General features: G+C 39.2%; 1 protein-coding gene across 4 annotated transcripts in view; it reads right to left on the reverse strand.

Annotated features, from left to right (window-relative positions):
- iqsec3a (IQ motif and Sec7 domain ArfGEF 3a) overlaps window positions 1-19883 on the reverse strand; it is a 115802-nt gene that overhangs the window by 55243 nt on the left and 40676 nt on the right. For 3 of the 4 annotated variants that reach the window (XM_044185845.1, XM_044185846.1, XM_044185847.1), the window contains exon 3: window positions 4365-4995. The exons of the other annotated variant lie outside the window; for it this stretch is intronic. In XM_044185845.1, the coding sequence (XP_044041780.1) occupies window positions 4365-4995 (631 nt within the window). The remainder of the gene's footprint in view (window positions 1-4364; window positions 4996-19883) is intronic. 4 annotated transcript variants of the gene reach the window in all.

The raw sequence follows: 19883 nt of genomic DNA on the forward strand, positions 1-19883 counted from the left end.
ACCAAAGTCAGTTACTGAAAAAGGTCAGTGGTTACTGAAAGACTAAAACAGGAACTAATGAAAAAATAACATTATATTGACTTCTCTCAGTCAAACAAAACATTACAGTCTCATCAGAGTGGCAAAAATTATGATACATTTTCACTGTTCTCAGCAGCAACCTATCGAACGTCATCACATTTGCTAATCCGTGCCTTTTTGCATCAGCAGTTTTAAGACAAGCTTCTAAACATATTGAACATCTTGATGTGTAACAGGAAAGAAGTTTTGAACACTAATCTAGCCCTTGTTTGATATTTCTTGAATGTCACATGTGCATTTAAGTGTAATTATGAGTGCAAACAAGCAATCAAATTTAACTTTTCAGTGTTGAATGTTTTACTTATGGGAGATAAATGCCTTTTGATTCATGGGCACCACAATTACTCAAGCAGAGATTAGCAGCAATTACAGAGCAGGAGCGGTCGTTAAAAGTCAGGACTCATCACCTATCACTTCATCATCCTGTAAAACAAAAGGCTTTGCATTCAGCAGACTGAACCTGTATTACTTACTTTTCTAAGACCTCTCCATTTGATGGACAGCTTTTTAGTAACTTTGTCAGTGTTATATCAACAGGAAAATACAGTGTTTTGTTCCTAAGGCTTTGGCTGAGAGAGTGTAAATAGACTAGCAAATGAAAATGCAGATAACAAATGAGTCTGCGTTACACTGGTGGCTGTGGGTTTTTATGGGCTGCTAATTTTTGCAGTGTTTGAGCTTTGTTGAGATTAATGAGTTACCTCCAACTTTTATTTTTATCTTCATGATGGCCTGCTCTTGCTACAAGCTAAAGCCGAGCTAGTGACAAGTCGGTGTATTGGTGGAATACAAACTGACTAAAGGTGTGTACAGACAGAAAGCGAAGCAAATTTTTGCCTCACATCATTTGTGAAAATTTTACCACTGGGCCGCCCCAAACAGCCAATTTGGTAGTACAATTAAAGTACAATTTGTACGTTAGCTAGCTAACTAGCAACAGACTGTTTTGTTCAGCTCAGCCTCTGACTGAACTCAGACCTCCCCAGAAAACGTATTTACCTCCAATCTCACTTCTTTTTCCTCATCTCTTTATGTTTATGAAGCACATTTATTTATTTACAGGATATGTGTGAGTGTTTCGCTCAAGTTTAAACATTTTTAGTTCCCACGGACGCGTCAATTCACAACAAATGACAACAAAGGATGGCAGTACCAGAGACTGGCAAAGTGGACATTACTTTTTCTGCACTTTTTATAGATTTTCACACTGTTTCATGCTGGAGTTGTGCTGCTTCTGAACTTATCTATGTCGGACGGTCACATGGTAAAGATGTTCACATGTTTCTCTGGATATGACGAAGTTGCATATACTCAATGTGAACTTTAAATGCACTTTTCTGTTCATTCATTTTGGTACTGCCCTTTTGTGAGACTTTTTTGGAATAACTTTTGTGTTTTTATTAACAGCCATACTGGTGAACATTTAATATTATTGGAAATTTGTATTAGTATTAGTATTTGGCAGCCTAGATGATAATATACATTTTCATTCTCAACTGTATATTTCCAAATTTCATATTCATAAATGCATATTTACATGTAAAAAGCATAACCTCTTGGTTTTCACAAAGGAGTTCAAAGAGTACACTGTCACCATTTTTTTCCCCTATGAATTCTCAGGCTGTAAAAATTAATACTTAAAAAAAAATCTTGATATGAATTGTAACTTTCCCTGGCTTAGAGTTGTTGTTTTTTCTTTTGTGAACCTTTGAAATATGTACTTTATTCGTGGTTATTGTATGGTACAAGGAATTTGTACTTGTTTGTTTCTCAATAAGGATGAAGAAGAAAAAACTTTACAGAAATGCATATTAATATAATGCACAAAATTGCCCATGGTATGAAAATAACTTTTATTTACCAGCTTTCTACTATAAGGCATAATGTAATATTCAGTGACCTTCTTAATTTAAACCAGTTTGAAATAATACAAAAAAAGTTGTGGACAAAAAAACTGGAGGTTGAACGCTCAAGTTGAAGTGAATAACGCTCAAATACTTCATCATGTGGTTCTTCCCCAGCAATCAAGGTATCGCGCCGCAGATCCAATTACCCTGACATTGATCTGTAGATGCATCAAGCCCCTGCACCCACAGCTGTACAGACAGAAGATAAATCTTGCTGATTGCGTATCTTCAGCATTGTTGACTGGGAGATAGTGGAAGAAGGGGACTTTCAGATGTGAGATTAAAAGAGAATGAGGTGAGAGGCAGAAACAGGTTTGGAGCTGAGGTTAAAAGAACCTTTAGTCTTGAATAGGGAAGCAATAAATAAGGAAATTAAGTCAAAAGAGAGTGAAAAGGAAGCTGACAGAGAGTGAAATAAAACAACCATTTCACTCAAGTACATTAGTTTCAGTGGCCAGTTGCTTGGAAGATGGATTTTAGTAAACATCCACCATAATGCTTCGGTATCTCACCTTGCAGTTTTGTATGTTTTCTTCTCGTTCACTGAATTTAAACAGATATTGACACAGACAGACACAATCTAAATGACACTGACAGTGTCACCTCTGAATAGATTTGTCTTCAGAGTCTATGGATGGTGCCCCGAGGCTGAGAAACACTTAACACCAGGGAGACTATGTTTACTGATTGTTCTGGGTTGTTGATTAAGTGTGGTCAAGTGTGCCACACCACACGTACAATGACAGCAATGGAAGTCAAGGGAGGGAGGTCAGCAACTTTTGTGCCTCATAAAGAAACCAATTAATCCATAAACATTGTAAAATCTGCCAAAAAACATGCAAGATGTGCAATTGTTATATTTAGGGTTGCAACTAAAGAATATTTCCACTGTTGATTAATCTGACGATAACTGTTTGGTCAATAAAAGGTCAGAAAATAGTGTAAAATGCCTATCGTAACTTTACAGAGCTTAAGTTGAGTCTTCAAATGTCTTGTTTTGTCCAACCAACAGTCCATAATCCAAAGATAATTTTACAATGATATAAAACAGAAAAGCTGCAAATCCATACAATTGCGAAGCCGTAATCAGCAAATGTTTGGCATTTCTGCTTCAAAAATGATTTAAAGAGTTACTCCAACAACTTAGCATTGCACTTCCATAAAGCTGGGTAATAAAATTTAAAAAAAGAATTAAAATTGAAGCAGCAGAGGCTGAGATATCCTGACTTTTAGTACATAGTAGGCGTCAAGCTCCAAAAACAATGCATTCTACATTTCCCATAATGCAAAATCTCCTCTGAACTTCCATTAAACCTTTGCTGCCTTTTCACATGCTGTGTGACGAGTAAACTGAACATGTGTGTAAAATCAGTGGAGTGCCCCTTTACATTGCAGTTGTAGCAAACTGATCAGGAGCACACCGGGAGCAAGTTAGACTCAAACTCTGCTGCCTTACCTGATCGAAGATCCATGGACTGAAGAATGTTGGTTAGATGGATGATAATGAAAACGGATGGAGAATGTTTGATGGCTCTTGAAATGGAGATGATTATGTAATGATTTCCAAGCCCCTGATGAACAGCATGATAAGAACACAGACATGAGAACATGGAAATGCATGTTTAAATACAGTCACAGTTCATAGATATATCCGTTTCGGACAAAATCGGTTTAACTGGCTGTAATAAGATGAGAACAGATAACAGTCACATGCTTTTTCTCCATGGAAATGGGGGCTTTTCATCATCCAGAGTATCTCATAAAGCAGCAGAGAAAAAACAAATTAGAAGGCTTTTCATTCATGCAGATACAAATGCATCTTGTTTGCACATTGTCTTTATTTTACCCTGATGTGTGTATGTGTATTTATGCATCATTGCCAAAATAATACAGTGTATAAAAGACCTCAACCTAAAACTTAATGTACATGAGTCGCTCTACTTTCAGTAAGTTACAACACAGTAGTAAAATACCTGGGGATAAATTATATCTCAGAAAACATACTTTGGTAATTTTCACAATTTGGTGAAAGACGAAACCATGTGAGTATGTTGATGAAATGATGACATGGCAATGACAATGATGGTTCATGATAATGAAGAAAAGGAAGCTCATCATTAGTTGATACAGTTTGGAAAGTCTAGAATTGCCAGTAGGGATCACTACGACAAACAAACAAAAATAAAAATCTCATCAAACACCAGCCCAAACCAAAAGTCCTCCTCCTCAGACAGAAAACTAAACATCACAAACATGTCAGACCACAAGACGTACAATACACACAAGCCAAGTTACTGTACCTGCCGCCCTCCCACTCCCCTCACCCAAACAACACACCAACCCTCACCCCCTCCCCCATCCACAACACAACCCTACCTGCTTATTTTTGAGGTCAAGCGAGAGCTCATAGTCGGAGGTGGCGGAGTGCGAGCCGGCCCCGTTGCGCTGCACCCTCAAGGGCGAGGCCGTGTGGTGCAGGCTGGCTCTCCTTCCCGCCCCACCTCCTTTTGCTCCTGCCCCTTCCTCCTCCTCCTCCTCTTCTTCCTGCGCTGCATCGCCCTCACGCTGCTCAGCCTGTGCCTCCTCACCCTCTTGCATTCTCTTTGCCTCCACAACTTCTTCCGACTTTTCCTTCTCTCGCTCCCCCACTGTCTGCTCCTCTCTGCAAGGTGAAGGGGCTTTAGGGGCATCCTGTGCTGCTTCCTCACTCTGAGCCTCGACTTGGGGCTGAGGCTCAGGCTCAGGCTCAGGCTTAGGCTCGGGGTCCGGTGCAGTCTGGGGTTTCAGTTGGGGTTCTGGCTGAGGTTTGGTTTCGGGCTGGGGTTGAGGTTGAGTCTGTGGTTGGGGCTCAGACTGGGGTTGTGGCTGTGGTGGTTGAGTCTGTGGCTGAGTCTCTTGCTGCTGTTGCTGGGGCCGTGGTTGTGGTTGTGACTCGACCTCACTCTGCAGCTCCCCCTCTCCTCCCTTCCCTTCCTCCCCCAAAGACGAGTCTGGAGAAAGGTCATCGCTGCAGAAAGGAGGAGAAAACGCAGAGTGAGGTTGCTGCTGCATCCGTGGTGAGCTCTGACCTCTTCTCCAGGCTGCCTGGGTTAGTGGTAAGAAGGTGACCCTTTTTTTTGTATGATCTCACTCTGCTAACAACTGTGTGCAGGGCCAGTTCATCTGTCTACCTGCTCTGTTCTGTCTGCTTTTCTTGTCTGTCTAGACACTGACAGACAATGAAACGGAGTAAAAATGTACAGCACAGAACAGCTGACAAAACCACAGTGTACAAGAGTGAAAAAAAGATCAGATGCAATTATTTATTTCAGCAGAATCTTCAGAAGAGAAAAGGTGAAAAAACAAGAAAATTGACAGCCAATAGTAACACACACCCAACACACACACAGACATGGGGGACAGTCATGCAGCTAATACAAATGTCTCTACGCCTCCTAGACTATATATGTGCTTGTATACTGTATGTGTGAATGGTTGTATATATGAGTGTTAGTGTGGGAGGCTGCTTTTTATGGTATAATTACAACAGGAGGTGCAACGTGAAACACAGAGGGGAGGGTGGGAATCTGTGTTGCTGTGTTTTGTTTCTGAAGACCAGCTAGACCCTCTTCTTTCTTACTCCTTTCTTTTATAAGCCCATTTTTTCTGAGTTGCAGTTTCAGTGCAAAAAAAGATGGGTCTTCTTTCTTTGTCTCTATCTCTGTCACAATCTTGTGTCTTTTCTCACATTAGAATGCCTTGAGTTTAATCATTCCTCTTGGTCTCTGACTTTCTGTAATATTGTTTCTATGTGGATGAAGTCATACTGTACATGCACTGAATAGAAATGTCTGGCTCTGCAGTATAGGCTCTAAGATTTGAAGTGATATATGATTTTGATAAGGGTCACACAGTGTATCCACAATACAAGAGAATTGTTTAGCATGTTAGCATGCTAACATTTGATAATTAGCACTAAACAGAAAGTAGAGCTGAAGCTGATGTCATTTGTTTTTCAAGTATTGAAATTTTGACTTGATGATGGCATGAGATGAAAAGTTAAGGGATCACCAACATCATTACAATTCATCCTGGCGGGGACATAAACGAAATTTCATGGCAATAGTTTTTGAGATATTTCACTCAAAACCACAAAAGTTAAACTCATGGTGGCACTAGAAGAAAAGAGAGGGATTCACCAAGGTCAGTAGGATTCACCATCTGGAAACCATGAATGTCTGTACAATATGTTGTGCCAATCCATCAAGTAGATGTGGAGATATTTCACTAGATAAATTAAAATTTTTGACCTGCCGATGGTGAATGTAAGAGGATCACCAAATTTATTAGAATTCATCCTCTGAGCACCATGAATGCCTGTACAAAACTTCATGGCAATCCATTCGGTGGTTGTTAGGACACTTCAGACTGGACAAAAGTGTTGCACCGACTGACCAACATTGCCATCACTAGAGCTCTGCTGCTAGCATGGCTAAAATATGCAAAAATAAATCAACATCTATAATAAAATATATAGTAACAATTTTCAGATTTCAGATTTAATGCCAAATCCAGTGGTTGTGATAACAGCTCGGCATGTTATTACCCAGATTAAGATTAGACATTTTTTTCCCCTTTTATTGGATACGGTGATAAGTCTCAAGTCAGTGAGCATAAAATCAGCACATTCAGGCTGCCATATAAAAGTGCTGCAGATGAAAATCAGCATGATTCTCCCGAAAGGGGGGAGGAAGCTTCAGAGACAAACTTTTAGTCTAAACAGCGGAAATCTGTATATTCGCAGAAGTTGCAGAGATACATGAAGAGTTAACAGGGGAGGAGCTGTAACCTCTACATACCAGCCTAATGTATGTGTGTATTTGTGGTTTGTGGCTCTGGGTGAATTTGTGGCTAAAAGTCTTATATAAATGCGTGTATTAATAAAAGTGTGTATCAGTCTATATATCTGCTTATTTCTTGTTCTAGTCCAGAGTGTGTTTTGTGTGTACACAGCCTTAAATCTGCAAAAAAGATTCAAACGCAGCAAAATCCCGCCTGCTTCCTCTTCCTGCACAGGAGGCTCACTTCTCATTTTCATCACAGATGGCAGCACGTCAGCTTGAGGAGAAGGTATCTTTAGCGGGGATATAGCTGGGTCTGACTTCTAAAATAGAGCTTGTATGAGTAATGAATAATGAATAGAGAAACAAAGTCTGCTGCTTCGACACTCAGCTGCAGGTGAGCTTTTTCTTGTGCGAAAAATAGACCTGCCTGGAAAAACAGAAGACTTCTTTTAGTCGTTCTGTAGCACATTGTTGTGAATCTAAATGTAGTCTCTCCTATTTGCATTTTGCAGGAGCACTTGTTGTGACAATCTGACGACCAATAGGCTACGTGCGGCTGGATTTAAGCCTAAATTCTGATAAGAGAACCACAAAAAGTTACACACACTGTAGATAAGGTGTTCAAAAGGGATTATTTGTGAGCGGACACAGCAAATAAATTACCATGTGTCTGAATGCAGTCACTGATAATATGCATGTGTGTATATTTATGTAAAGCATATGTGTGCATCCACTCAAGAGTTATTGTAAACTTCACCAACTCCAACCTCTAAGTCTGTCACTCACACTCTCTCTCTGCATATCAACTTTTCTCATCCTCATTGCTTTCATCCATTTTGTCAAGCTTCCTGTCATCCTCTCTGTCCAACCATCTCTCTCTCACACACACACACGCACAGCGTTCCTGCCACTCTGTCCTCCAGCAGGTAAGGAGATTGAGCGGTTCCAGGTGTCAACGTGACTGACAAGGTGGAAACAAGCCCTGGATGCTGCCTCTCTCTCCTCTCATCTTTCCATATGTCAGTACTGAAGACGGATGAGGACAGTGGCCTCCGTGCGTTCCCTCTAGAATATAATTACGGTGTTCTTCTGACGTCTCCTGCTCTCTCTGCCATGATTGCTAACAGGCTGGTACTGTAGTCTGCTGTGAGTTCAGGTCTGTCTGCTGGTGGTGTGTGTTTTTTATTTAGCGTTTCACATGGACAACAACTTACACTATTGTAAGGAATCTGAATTAACACAGCACAATTTTGATTTACAACTGTGAAATTTTGAAGGATATTTAATCTGTAAATATAAAATATGACAGGAGGAAAAAATTATATATCACATGTGTCATTTTGCAGAATTGCAGGGATGTGAAATATACTACATTTCTGCTGAGTATGTGTGAAAATAGTGTATTCTCACATGCAGTTTTTAATCTGCTTTCTCTCTGTGTGTGTATAAGCACAGGCCCTTTGTGCTTAGTGGAGGAAGAAATATTTAGATTCTTTACTTAAGTAAAAGTACTAATACAACAATGTAAAAATACTCAAGTTAAAGTCCTGCATTCAGTAATATTTCAGAAGTATTATCAGAAATGTCCTTAAAGTAGCTTAGTCACTTGAACATGAACATATGTCGTTTTCGGGCACTTGCTAAAACGACTGATGCTGACATTTTCCCAGTGGTTCCCAGCCTAAGGGTCGGGCCCCCTCCAAACAGTCACAAGCTAAATCTGAGACAGTTGTGAGATGATTAATGTGGTAAGAGAGAAGAAAAAACAAAGATCTACAGCACAAATGCATTCGTTTTTTTCTGACTTCTTTAATCTTTGCTTTTTTGTGAAATATTGGATAGTTTTACCTCTTTGGGGCCTCAAACAGTTATTTAAATGATATCACCTAATACATGTAGAGGGAAAATCGCTATCTGGAACAACTCATAGACATCTAAAATGTGAAAAGGGGCTCCAAGTAGACACTGCTTTTTATATAGGAGTCACAAGCTCAAAAAGTTGGAAACCACTGGATTAATCTTTAACAACATTTTATAAGCTAATCATGTGTTTTTTAATGAAAATGTAAAGTAGATAATGATAAAGTAGTGGAGTAAGAAGTTCAATATTTCCCTCTCAAATGTAGTAAAAGAGAAGTATAAAGTGACATAAAATGGAATATGAAGTAAATTACACCAACCCCTTACACAGTCACTTTCTCCAACTGCTGCCAATCTCCAGCATTAAAAACACTGGGATGCTGCCAATAAAAAAGGTAAAAAAAAATAATGAGACGATAAACATGATACCAAGAAATCCTATCACCAGCATCTCTCTCTAAATTATCTGAGCTCTTTCAACCTTGTGGCCATCTTAGTTTGTCTCTTAAGAGCCTCCCGAGTGGCTCACATGCAGCGGTGCTCCCTTTTTGAGCCCCAGCAAAAGAACATCAAGGAGATGCTGTATTCTCTCCATTCTTATCCATTACTTCTGTTGCAGAGTGAAAGGGACCAGAAGGGCAGCAGCAAAGACATCTGACAAAGACATCATTGAGCTCTTCTGGCATGAAGTATCACAGACTGTAGAAAAGATGGAAGTAGCATCTCAGGTTTTAGAGGGATATTTTGAAGACTACGACATGGGTTTACTGTTTACTTACATTTTGGCTGTTTGTTGGAACCAAGAAATTACCAAAAAAAGAGCACACACGCAGTGAGGTGTGAACCTGTGGAGGTATAAATTGTGTCTAAAAAGTTCATTGAAAATGTACAATGTCTCACATGTTCTATATACAGTACATTTATTTTGAAATGTTGCCGTTTCTAACAGGTCAGCCTGAGATGTGGGTGGGTTTCGGCTTAAAGGAATAGTTTGACATTTTGGGAAATAAGTAACCAGCAGCAAAGCAACCAGTGAAGACTCCAGGAAGTTACTGGTCCCAGCTCAGAAATAGTCTGGCACATAATCTTCCATGAAACGGCAAATCGTTGTTTTTACACTTCGGTTTTTATATGGATTAAACAAACAGGATTTGACTTGTTAATTAGTGAGCGTTACAGCTGCTGGTAGGTGGATTTAGCCAGGCTAGCTGTTTCCCCCTGTTTTCAGTCTTTATGCTAAGATAAGCTAAACAGCTGCTGGGTCTAGCTTCATATTTTAAGGGAGAATAAAATACTGATAAAATTGAGTCCCAGTGCTGGCTACAGTCACTGAGCATCTGTTGCACTGTGTGTAAGGGTGATGACATCCGACAGGAAGACCACCGTCTTTATGCAGGAGGTCCACTGATTATGTCTTCAGTGTGAGCTCAGTTGCCGTGGGCTGCTTCAACTTTCATTAACCTTGATCTCAGAGCTTTTGCTGCATCATCACCGTGGAGGTGTGCAGCAGCAGAGATGAGATATCGGGCTGTGTGACTAGTGGGGTTCAAAGGGTCTATCCTCTGGTGCACAGCAGCCAAAGAGTTGCTGAAGAGGGCATTATGTGAGGAAAATCACATCAGCATAAGTCATAGCAAATGAGATCCCTGAAGCTCGCTGCTATAATTTTTTTGCTCAAGAAAGTAGTTTTCTTTCAATCTTAAACATGGATTTTATGTTTTTCCCATCTAGAAGAAATGTTTATATCGAAATATTTAGCCAACAAACTTAATTCACTTTTTGTTCTGCTCTATTTTCTGCCTCTCAAAATCATTCCTCTTTAAAATTAAGCAGGAATCAGTCTTATACTAAATTCCTCTTCCCTCCCCACTTCCCCTATATCTGTTTCTCATACTGCTCATAGAGAATTAATCTGCTCATCAGGCAGAACACAAGGGCAGACTGGAGAGCTGAAGCTTCTGCATAAATAAGCATATTTCTTTCTCATGATGCATGGATAGGGTAATGTATGGGGTAAATTTGCTGAATACATCACCAGAGTGTATTTGAAATTCATCACAGTCTCTTGAAGGAGGACAAACCAGACAATTCGGACTGCGACTTTTTAACGTTCAAAGTGTGATAACATTACTTTCAGCATGTTATAATGCTGCATTATTTCCCTTAACAAGGAACAAATCTCTGAGGAAAAAAAACATTCTGTATTCAGCTAATTCACTTCAATTTAACACTGATGAATTTCCAAGCCACAAGAAAAATACAGATACAAACAAAATTGGCCGTCCTGACAGTGACACAAGTTCAGTTTTGCACCATCGCCATTTCTCTGCAGACTGCAAATCATTTTCATTCCAGTTCATTTAAGAAGCTCTCACCCCTGATGGGAAAAAAATTCAAGCTATTAAAATGTACAATGTCAGCTTGAAATTAGCATCAAAAAGACTCTGGTTCTCTCTAATCACAAGGTCAAGTTGAGTCGTTTTTCTTCACTGTTAGCAATCATAAAGAGTACATAACATAATTTCCTCCTTCTCTTCATTAATCTATAATCTAGCCCCTTGTTAAACTCCCTGTGAACCATGTATTTACAGTGGTTCAGGATGGGACACTCCATTGACTTTCACTTATTTTGTGTCACTTTTAAAATATAATATGCTTGTGTGAGTGGTCAGGGTTACAGTGGGAGACCCTGTGTGTGTGTGTGTGTGTGTGTGTGTGTGTGTGTGTGTGTGTGTGTGTGTGTGTGTGTGTGTGTGTGGGCGCTGCGGTGGGGAGAGTGAACTGTCTACTTTGAGATGTGGACGGTGTGGATATAGGATGTGTGTTGCATTAGGAATGAGGAAATGAGGTAGAGCGTGAGAGTGACAGAGGTAAAGAGACAAAGCTCTGACTCTGGAAAGGCATGAGTGAAAGCCTGATCACACCAAATAATATTGATATAGAAAAGATCGATGATGTTAAAGGCTCGAGACGTGGGCATGTAGGCAGGGAGGGTCTAAGGAAAGACATCAAGCTGCATAATGGGAATTGTAGGATCCACCATTTTTGAAGCTTGACCCATACTAGGTACTAAAAGTCAGGATATCTTAAACTCTGCAGCATTGATTTTGACCATTTTAAAATTGTGTTGCTCACAAATCCTCCCTCTTTATGTAAGTGCAATTATATATATTTGTCTCTGATGTACCTCTTTAAGTTATAGCAAAGCACACAAAACTGTGACACACGTCATAGTGCCACCCTGTATCCTAAAAATTACATAAAATAGTTTATATTTAACTAAATGTTTTGACGGAAATATTACGTTTTCTATTAACATTTGAAGAAATGTTGTTAATTAACATATCTGTAAAATGTTCATTGACAATATATTTCATTTGTTTTCCGGCAAAATATCTGATCTTGTAATACAATATACACTTGTAGTGACTACAGCATTATTACACTTTGTTATATTTAGACACTGGAATCAGTTGGTTAAGGTTATGGGAAGATCATGGTCTGACATGAAATGCAATGCGATCTTCCTCTAACCCTAACCAAAGTGCTTTTGTTGCCTAAACCTAACCACAGACGGGAGTTTGTTGCTTTGTGCACCCTCAGTGCATAATCCAGGAAGCGATTTGTCACCACATGGTATGGGAAAACAGACAAGGTTGCATAGCGACATGATAACTCAAAACTGAGTCATTTTCATTAGCTTTAGAAATAGCTAAATGTTCATCTTTATGTTTTTGAATTTAAACTCTCGATGTTTTAACTAACATCATAATAATTTAGTGAAAAATGCGTAAAATTAAGCTAATTTAGAATAAGACTAAGAGTCTACAGCCATGCTAGCAGCCCTGTGAGGCTGTACTTATGCACAGCATTGCTTTGAGCTTAATGCTAATGTCAGCATGCTAGCATGCTCATAGTGACAATTCTAACATGGTGATGTTCACCATCTCAGTTTCGCATGTTGTTAGCATGCATTTGCTAATTAGCACTAAGCACAAATTACAGTTGAGGCTGATGTGAATGTCGTAGACCAAAAACCTGTAAGTACTGGATGTATTCAATATTTTGACCTGATGAAGGGTGCTAGATGAAAAATCAGGGAATCACCAAAGTTATTACACTTCATCCTGAGAATGTATGTACCAAATTCCACGGCAATCCATCCAACAGTTGTTGAGATTTTCACACTTGGTTCTTTGACAGTATGGTACAGGAATACAGACCCTTTAGTGAGAATAAAAGCCTAAAATATAAATAAAAGCACTGTATCTCTCTGGAACCAAATACATCCATCTGGGCCTCCCTTAATCAACAGATGAAAAGCCATATATCTTGTCTTTGAGCCTCTGTTTTCTATGATCCAGGTCAAACAGAAACATACATCAGCTACCCCCACACATCTGCAGCACCCTCGCTCACATAAGAGCCACCCTCTTGTTTCAAAGCAGACAATAAAGTCCAGAAAAGGACCGAGGAACCATTTCACATGCTTTCTGCATATTGTGTAATCTCCGGAGAGCCGACAGCACATTCTTGGCCACGTTGACTGAAGCTTTAGTGTATAATGGTTAACAAATACAGCCATGATATTGTCATGTTTAAATCATGAGTGGGTGACTCACATGGCTAACAGTACCTGTGCTTTCTTTCTTTCCATAAAGACAAGGAGTCAAAGCCTCTGCACTTGTGTATAAAGCTAACTCTAACCTATGAAATTCACCTTGAGCAGACATGCAGTGATGCATGGTAGGTGGTATCCTCTTTGTGCTTTCTGCTCCCCTCATGTGATCAATCCTGAAGTGATGGATTGGTTATGGAGATGCCAATCAATACTGCAGTCACTTGGGTGGGACGACATAGCTCATAAATAGCACTATTTAGCAAGAAGGAGGCAAAGAGAAGGGAAGAAACTTGGCATAAAAGAGAGGCATTTTCTAATTCTGTATTTTTATATGTAATCCATAGATTCTGAGGACTGGTAGTTGACTGAAGAGGACTGAGATCAATGTCGACCAGTTTATGTCTGAAAAGCAGAGAATCAGCCTTTGGATCTCGTTAAAATCCCTTGCAAGCACTCGGTTCTTTTATAGAGGGCCACTGATCGGTATCACAGTGTGAGCAGGTCGAGGTGAGACTACAAAACAAGACACGGCAGACTCAAGTTTCTTCCTCCTGCTGTAAAGGGGTAGGCTTTTATTTTTTCGTGTTGAATTTTAAGATTGAACGAGGATCGTTGCCCATAAGGATTTAGGAACAAACTGCTTGCACATACACTGTGCAAGTATATACACACAGACCAGTATAACCACAGGCATTCCCGTGCAATGTCAATCAAACATCTTTCCAGCAACAACAGAGCACAGGGTATAAAAAACAGGTTGGGCTCGTGAAATATGCAAGACAGGATTTCAAATTGAATCTCTTCAAAAGCTGATGCCCAGGGATGTGGGTAAAATGGTGGGAGAGAAAGAAAGAGAGAGAGACAGCAGCAGGGGAAATTGCATCACAGATTTATGGCTGACACAGTATACAGATATACTGTATACACAGCCCAGTACTCATGGGCAGGACTTCAAGGATGGAAAATGACACACATTCACAACATCATTCAATGTCACAGAGTGTCATTTAAAAATCTGTTTGAATATCATCCCTATCTGCTAAAAAATATGTTTCTATGCTACTACAGTACACTATACTATACTACCTTTTGGAGGAGACATTAATTGCTGTCTGAATTCCAGTGACTGGGTTTTTTTTCCAATCCTTGGAGGTGGGACAAAGTTATTGTTCTACAGTCACAAGTAAGTCTCAAGTCCATATTATGCACCAAAGTGAATGAGGTTTAAAATCCCTAAACAGAGAGAGGGTATACAGTAGTAATGGAGTCTAAGAGTCTACAGCCACACAAGTAGATCTGTGAGGCTGTACTTAGGCACAGCTGTTCTTTAAGCTAAATGCTAACACATCTTAGTTTAGCATGTTAGCATGCTAACATTTGCTAATTAGCGCTAACCATGAACTACAAGTGAGGATGACGAATGAGGGACTACACCGTCTACAAGTGAGGATGATGGGAATGGGAATAGTTTTGCAAACCAACCAAACCAAAGTATCAGACAAAACAAAATGTTGACCATGATGGCGCTAAATGAAAAGTCGGGGGATCACCAAAGGATATATTGTCTGGGAACCATGAATGTTTGTACAAAATTCCGTCTTAATCCATTCAATAGTTGCTGAGATATTTCAGTCTGGACCAAAGTGGTGGACCGACTGGCCGACATCCCCAGAGCCATGTGACACAATTAGAATGATAATTTTTGAGCAGAGTATTTTGCCTGTTGTGGTCTGTTTTTTGTTGACCAGAGGTTAGTCTTTACATCTGTTATCTGTGCTGTTGTGCACTGCCAAACACACCTTGTGACTGGCTGTTATTTGATGTACTGTATATCTGCTGTCAGGAAATGGACAAAGGAGCTGATGGGCTCCATACTCTTTTATAACTCGAGGAGGATATCAAGTCATTCAAAGTCCAAAGGCTAAAGCCTATGTGAAGTCACGACTCATTGCTGTCAAAGTCCAGTTGGTAGTCCTTTTTGATGTTGCCAAGTGAAGCACAAAGTTATCAGATTCATTAATTGAGTCTGACTTGAGTCAAGGTCATGTGACCCTGGAGATTTTGTGTCCTGCATCCCAAATGTTGTTAGCTATTATCCAAGTGCTTGAAGCTGCCTATACATAACAGTTTGCACATTTGTCCAGTATGAACATTGGTAATTTGCATATATATTCAATGTAAAAGTTTTCTCATTATGTTGATTTTAAGTAAACCATGCAGAGCATTTCTCAAAAATGTTTGCTAGTGCAGTACTCTGCAGTAATAAGACATTAATTTAATTTTAAACAAAAATTAAAAATTTGGAAAGCACATGCAATAGTGGTTGTTTGAATGACATTATTCCTTGCCTGAGCACTTCCTGCTTATAGTAGGTATACCATACAATGCCATGTACAGTGTGCTACGTAAAGCCTGCTTTAGATTGTCATTGTCTTTTGTCTTTTCTCACGCTTATTTCCCTGCTTCTTATTGACATCTTGTTACACATAAGAATCACATTGCTATTTTTATATCTTGTTGCAAAAGCAGCTTTTCATGTGCGCCTAACAGAGAGGCAGAAAGAAAAGGGTGTGTTCAAGAACAACAATGCCCGAAGAAAGGATTCAGCTGCTGCTTCGCCTCGCTGTGAGTGGAACAAACAATTGAGCCGTCCCCCTACCCCGATGATTTCACAAGCTAATTGCCTATTATGTGGCCCGTCAGGGGGAAATAACTGTGCTTTTTCCTTTTTTGGCTCACTTCCTTTTTCACATATTTGAAAATATCCTCAGGCGGTTTCCTGATGCAAGTCTCTTGTTTGAACACAGTTCAATACTTCAAGGATCACATGACAGAGGCTCTATGATGCTAAATCACAGGAGCTTGGAACATACTGGAGATGGCTCAGAAATATCTGAACAAGACATTAAGTATACAAAAGATATTAAACAAAACTACTGTGCACAGAGTTTATGAGTGTATTGATTCAACTGCTCTACAGTAACTTGGAGGGCTTATTGAAGTTATCTCATTATTGTTTCAAAAGAAGGAGAAACTAACAATCTGTAATTATTAAGGACACTTCTCATTTGTGATTGATGTATTGAGGGTTAAAATAGTATTCTACGGTTCAAGCTGAATGGGTAAATTTAACGTAATGAGCGGGTAATGGCGCACTGTTCATGATCTGAGAGTGTCTGAAGAGACAGAGAAACAGAATAGAGCTTATGGCAAATCGCTGTGTATCATGTTATATGTCATAAACAATGCTTGAGTGACGCACTCACAGAGTCTGCTTTTTTATGGCAAATTTTATAAATGCAATACATGCTGTTACTGTTGGTACCTGCCACTACTGTGTAAATCTATTGAGGGTAAAAGGTAGATATAACATCATAAGTGTCACATTATTCAGCTAGTACAGTATGTGATTTACTGTTATTCACTGCATAGTGGTTAGGATCAAAGTGCAGGTTGTTAACCCCAGTTTGACATAAAAGTGAAACAAAAGACTAGAAAAAGTCACTGTTGTGAAATGACGAGCTAACTGTAGATTTGAGAATACTGTAACTCTTTGCTGCTGCAGAATGTAGTTTAAAGGCCCTGAAAATATATTTTCTTATTCTGCTTCTTACTATGAGCGGTGGAGTCCTACATGAACATAAAATAATCTGCCACAGCTGGAACAGTTTTGGTTATTTCACATACAAATATTTGAGTATTTTGTACTGTTTTAAGGTTGGTAGAGATCAAATGGAATATGGTGATGTCACGTACTTCCGTGCACCAATCAGAATTTTGCATATGACGTCACATCACTGCGTTGCTATGATGTGAACTGCAGATGGAGGGCAGGAAGTGATTTTCTACATAGGAAGCAGTATCATAAAATCTCAAATTGCCTATGATTTGTGTCGTTTACGGTTGCTCAAATTGATCGACCCGAGAAACCACAAGGAGCTTTTATCAAGTACCAAAAGTTATTGTTCATAAGGGGAAAACATGCAAGAAATTGACCGAAAAACACTGGAAACAATGGCTTGCAAACTTACATCTGCAGTTTGGAGGAGCGGAGTCGGATAATGCTAGTGTCTGCAGTGGCCACTTCATCAAAGTAACTTATGTTGCTATGTTTATGAAACGTTAGCTAACTGTTTCCTAACTTTTCTTTGCTTTGTTTTTGTTTGGGTTTTTGGGTAATAAACTCGTCCAGTTGGATGAATTGAGCGGTGGGCCTTCTGTGGTGGTGACAACAAAGTTTACAGTTGCTTGGAAATAACAACCGTAGAGGACAAACTAGTGGTGGCTGTTGCTGAATTCCCAGAGCAATGTGATTTTACAACCCGTAGTTACCATGATTCGAACAGAAAACAGCAGGCCTGGAGGCAAATTAGTGTGGTACTTGAGATTTTGGGTAAATTGATTTCAATAATTTAAACTATACTAATAGTTAATTGGTAGCATACAGTTCATGGTTTTTGTTAAACTAACGTTAGTTCACTTTGAACTATTTGGGAGCAGCCTCTCACCCTGTGCCAGTGCCCTTCCGCCTGTCCATTTATTTATATATATATAGATATATATGTATATATATATATGTATATAGATATATAGATATATATCTATATACATATAGATATATATATTTAAATAAAAGGTACACTGATCTGTGAGTTTACTTCACAGCAAAATCACTGTTAGGCTAAGGATAGGTGATAGGGTGGTTGCTTATCATCTATTGCACTGCATTGCTTTTTTGTTTAATTGTAGTCTTCAACAAAAAAGGCACAACTTTGACTGTTAGTCATGGATATTTAATGTTATCGAGAAAAGTGTACAATTTGAAATCAAGTTTTCAGAGGCTTTAAAAAATTGATATACATTGCCAACATGTTAAAGTATTTCCCACAATGGCAAACAACCATGCAGATAGTTATGGAGAAAAAGGAAAATCTGACTGAAGAGATTCTACCAATTCTTGTGGGAAATACCACTCAGGATACATTTAAGGATGGCAAGCAAGGCCAGTTGAGGAGGTAGTGGCTGTTGATCGGTTACATGAGACAGCTTGTTTTCTTCTGATTACATTTAATCTGAATGAAAATCCCCACGAAAATCTTGAATAACGAAATAAATTGTCTAGCGTGTCCTGTTCACATGTCAATTTTCGGTAAATCAATTTCTGCCACAAGCAAGATCAAATTCCCTTCACAACAAGCAAAGATTGAACTCTATGAGTTCACTTCATTGCTTTCTACTGAAGTGACTCTTTTATTACTCATGCACCAAGATCTGGAATCTCCCAGGAGCAACTTCATATCATGTAGACGAGATCAGATAGATTACACTTTCAAATGTAACTAAATTGTTTTTGGTATTAGCAGGTTTATTCTGATTAAGGTGTTTATGTAAGCCATTTGTTTCTGACTGAGCTCTTAGTAGGCTAATATTAGTGGAATTAAGGGCTCCACCCAAAATCTATCTTTTAAGTAAGAAGCAATCAGACTTGAAAGCTGGCTGTAAAAGTTTAGAGTAAGGGGGTGTTTCATAATAAAAAATTGGTGAAGTCTCACTTCAGTTGACCCCATGCCAGAACAGTAATTGCCAATCCATTCATAGCTTAGCAACTGTATGTAGAAACGGAAAATAGTTTGCATGGGGCTTTAATATGTCAGATACTGTGTAGGCCTATATAAAGAGTTTGGAGGGTGGTGGTCAAATTTCTCTTTTTTTTGCCTCACAAGCAAAAGTGTAAGGAATGAACTACCTGTTTAAACTATGTTTATCTGCTCTAACATAAGCTGCAAACGTTGGCATGCCAAGCTAACTAGCACCAACAGTAGTAACCCAGCATTATTTCCAAGATAACTATATTATTAAGTGGGGTTATAGGCTACATTAGAAGAATACCTGTTCAGGACTGGAACATCCACCCTGTGGGAACCAAGATGCTAGTTTAGAATAACACATTAATTGTTGTTGTTATTTGTCCAAGTATGTTTTTCTATCATTTTTGCCTGGGACATGTAGCTTTAGCCTCAGTCTTTTAGCATTATATAATGTATGTAGCAGTCAAGGGCATATTTAAGACCCTTTTACAAGGTTTTCATTTAAAAAACAAATCAGCTGGCAACTTTAAAAAAAGTCATCTTAAGACAGACAACCAACTCAAGGAGATTTTATTAGCGTTAGCTTATACTAGCTAGCTACAGCTGATAAAATCTCCCAGCTACAGTTGTCACTTCAGCCGACAAAATCCATGGTTGTCAGCTAGAAATGCGAAGCCTGCTTTTGTTTACTTCTGTGTGAAATTGAAAACCCATTGTTTTGAGAACAGAAATCTTGACAGGCATAGCAACAGTAGCTAATTCAATACACGTTTGTCAATTCAAATAAAGAAGAAAAAAGACTAGCGACATGGCTGCGGTGGAAAACACCACTGTCAACAGATTAACAGTGAACAAAGAGGAAGAGCTGCTCATCATGAGCTGGAAAAGGTGGATGGTAAAATGGAAAGACAGGTGGGCAAGGAGATGAACTGGGTACATTACGTGGCCTGGCCGACGGAAAAGAAATACCCATAGACTGATTCTACAAATGGCCGAGGGAGTT

Source organism: Siniperca chuatsi, linkage group LG23, assembly GCF_020085105.1.
Source record: "Siniperca chuatsi isolate FFG_IHB_CAS linkage group LG23, ASM2008510v1, whole genome shotgun sequence".
Taxonomy (NCBI): Eukaryota; Metazoa; Chordata; class Actinopteri; order Centrarchiformes; family Sinipercidae; genus Siniperca; species Siniperca chuatsi.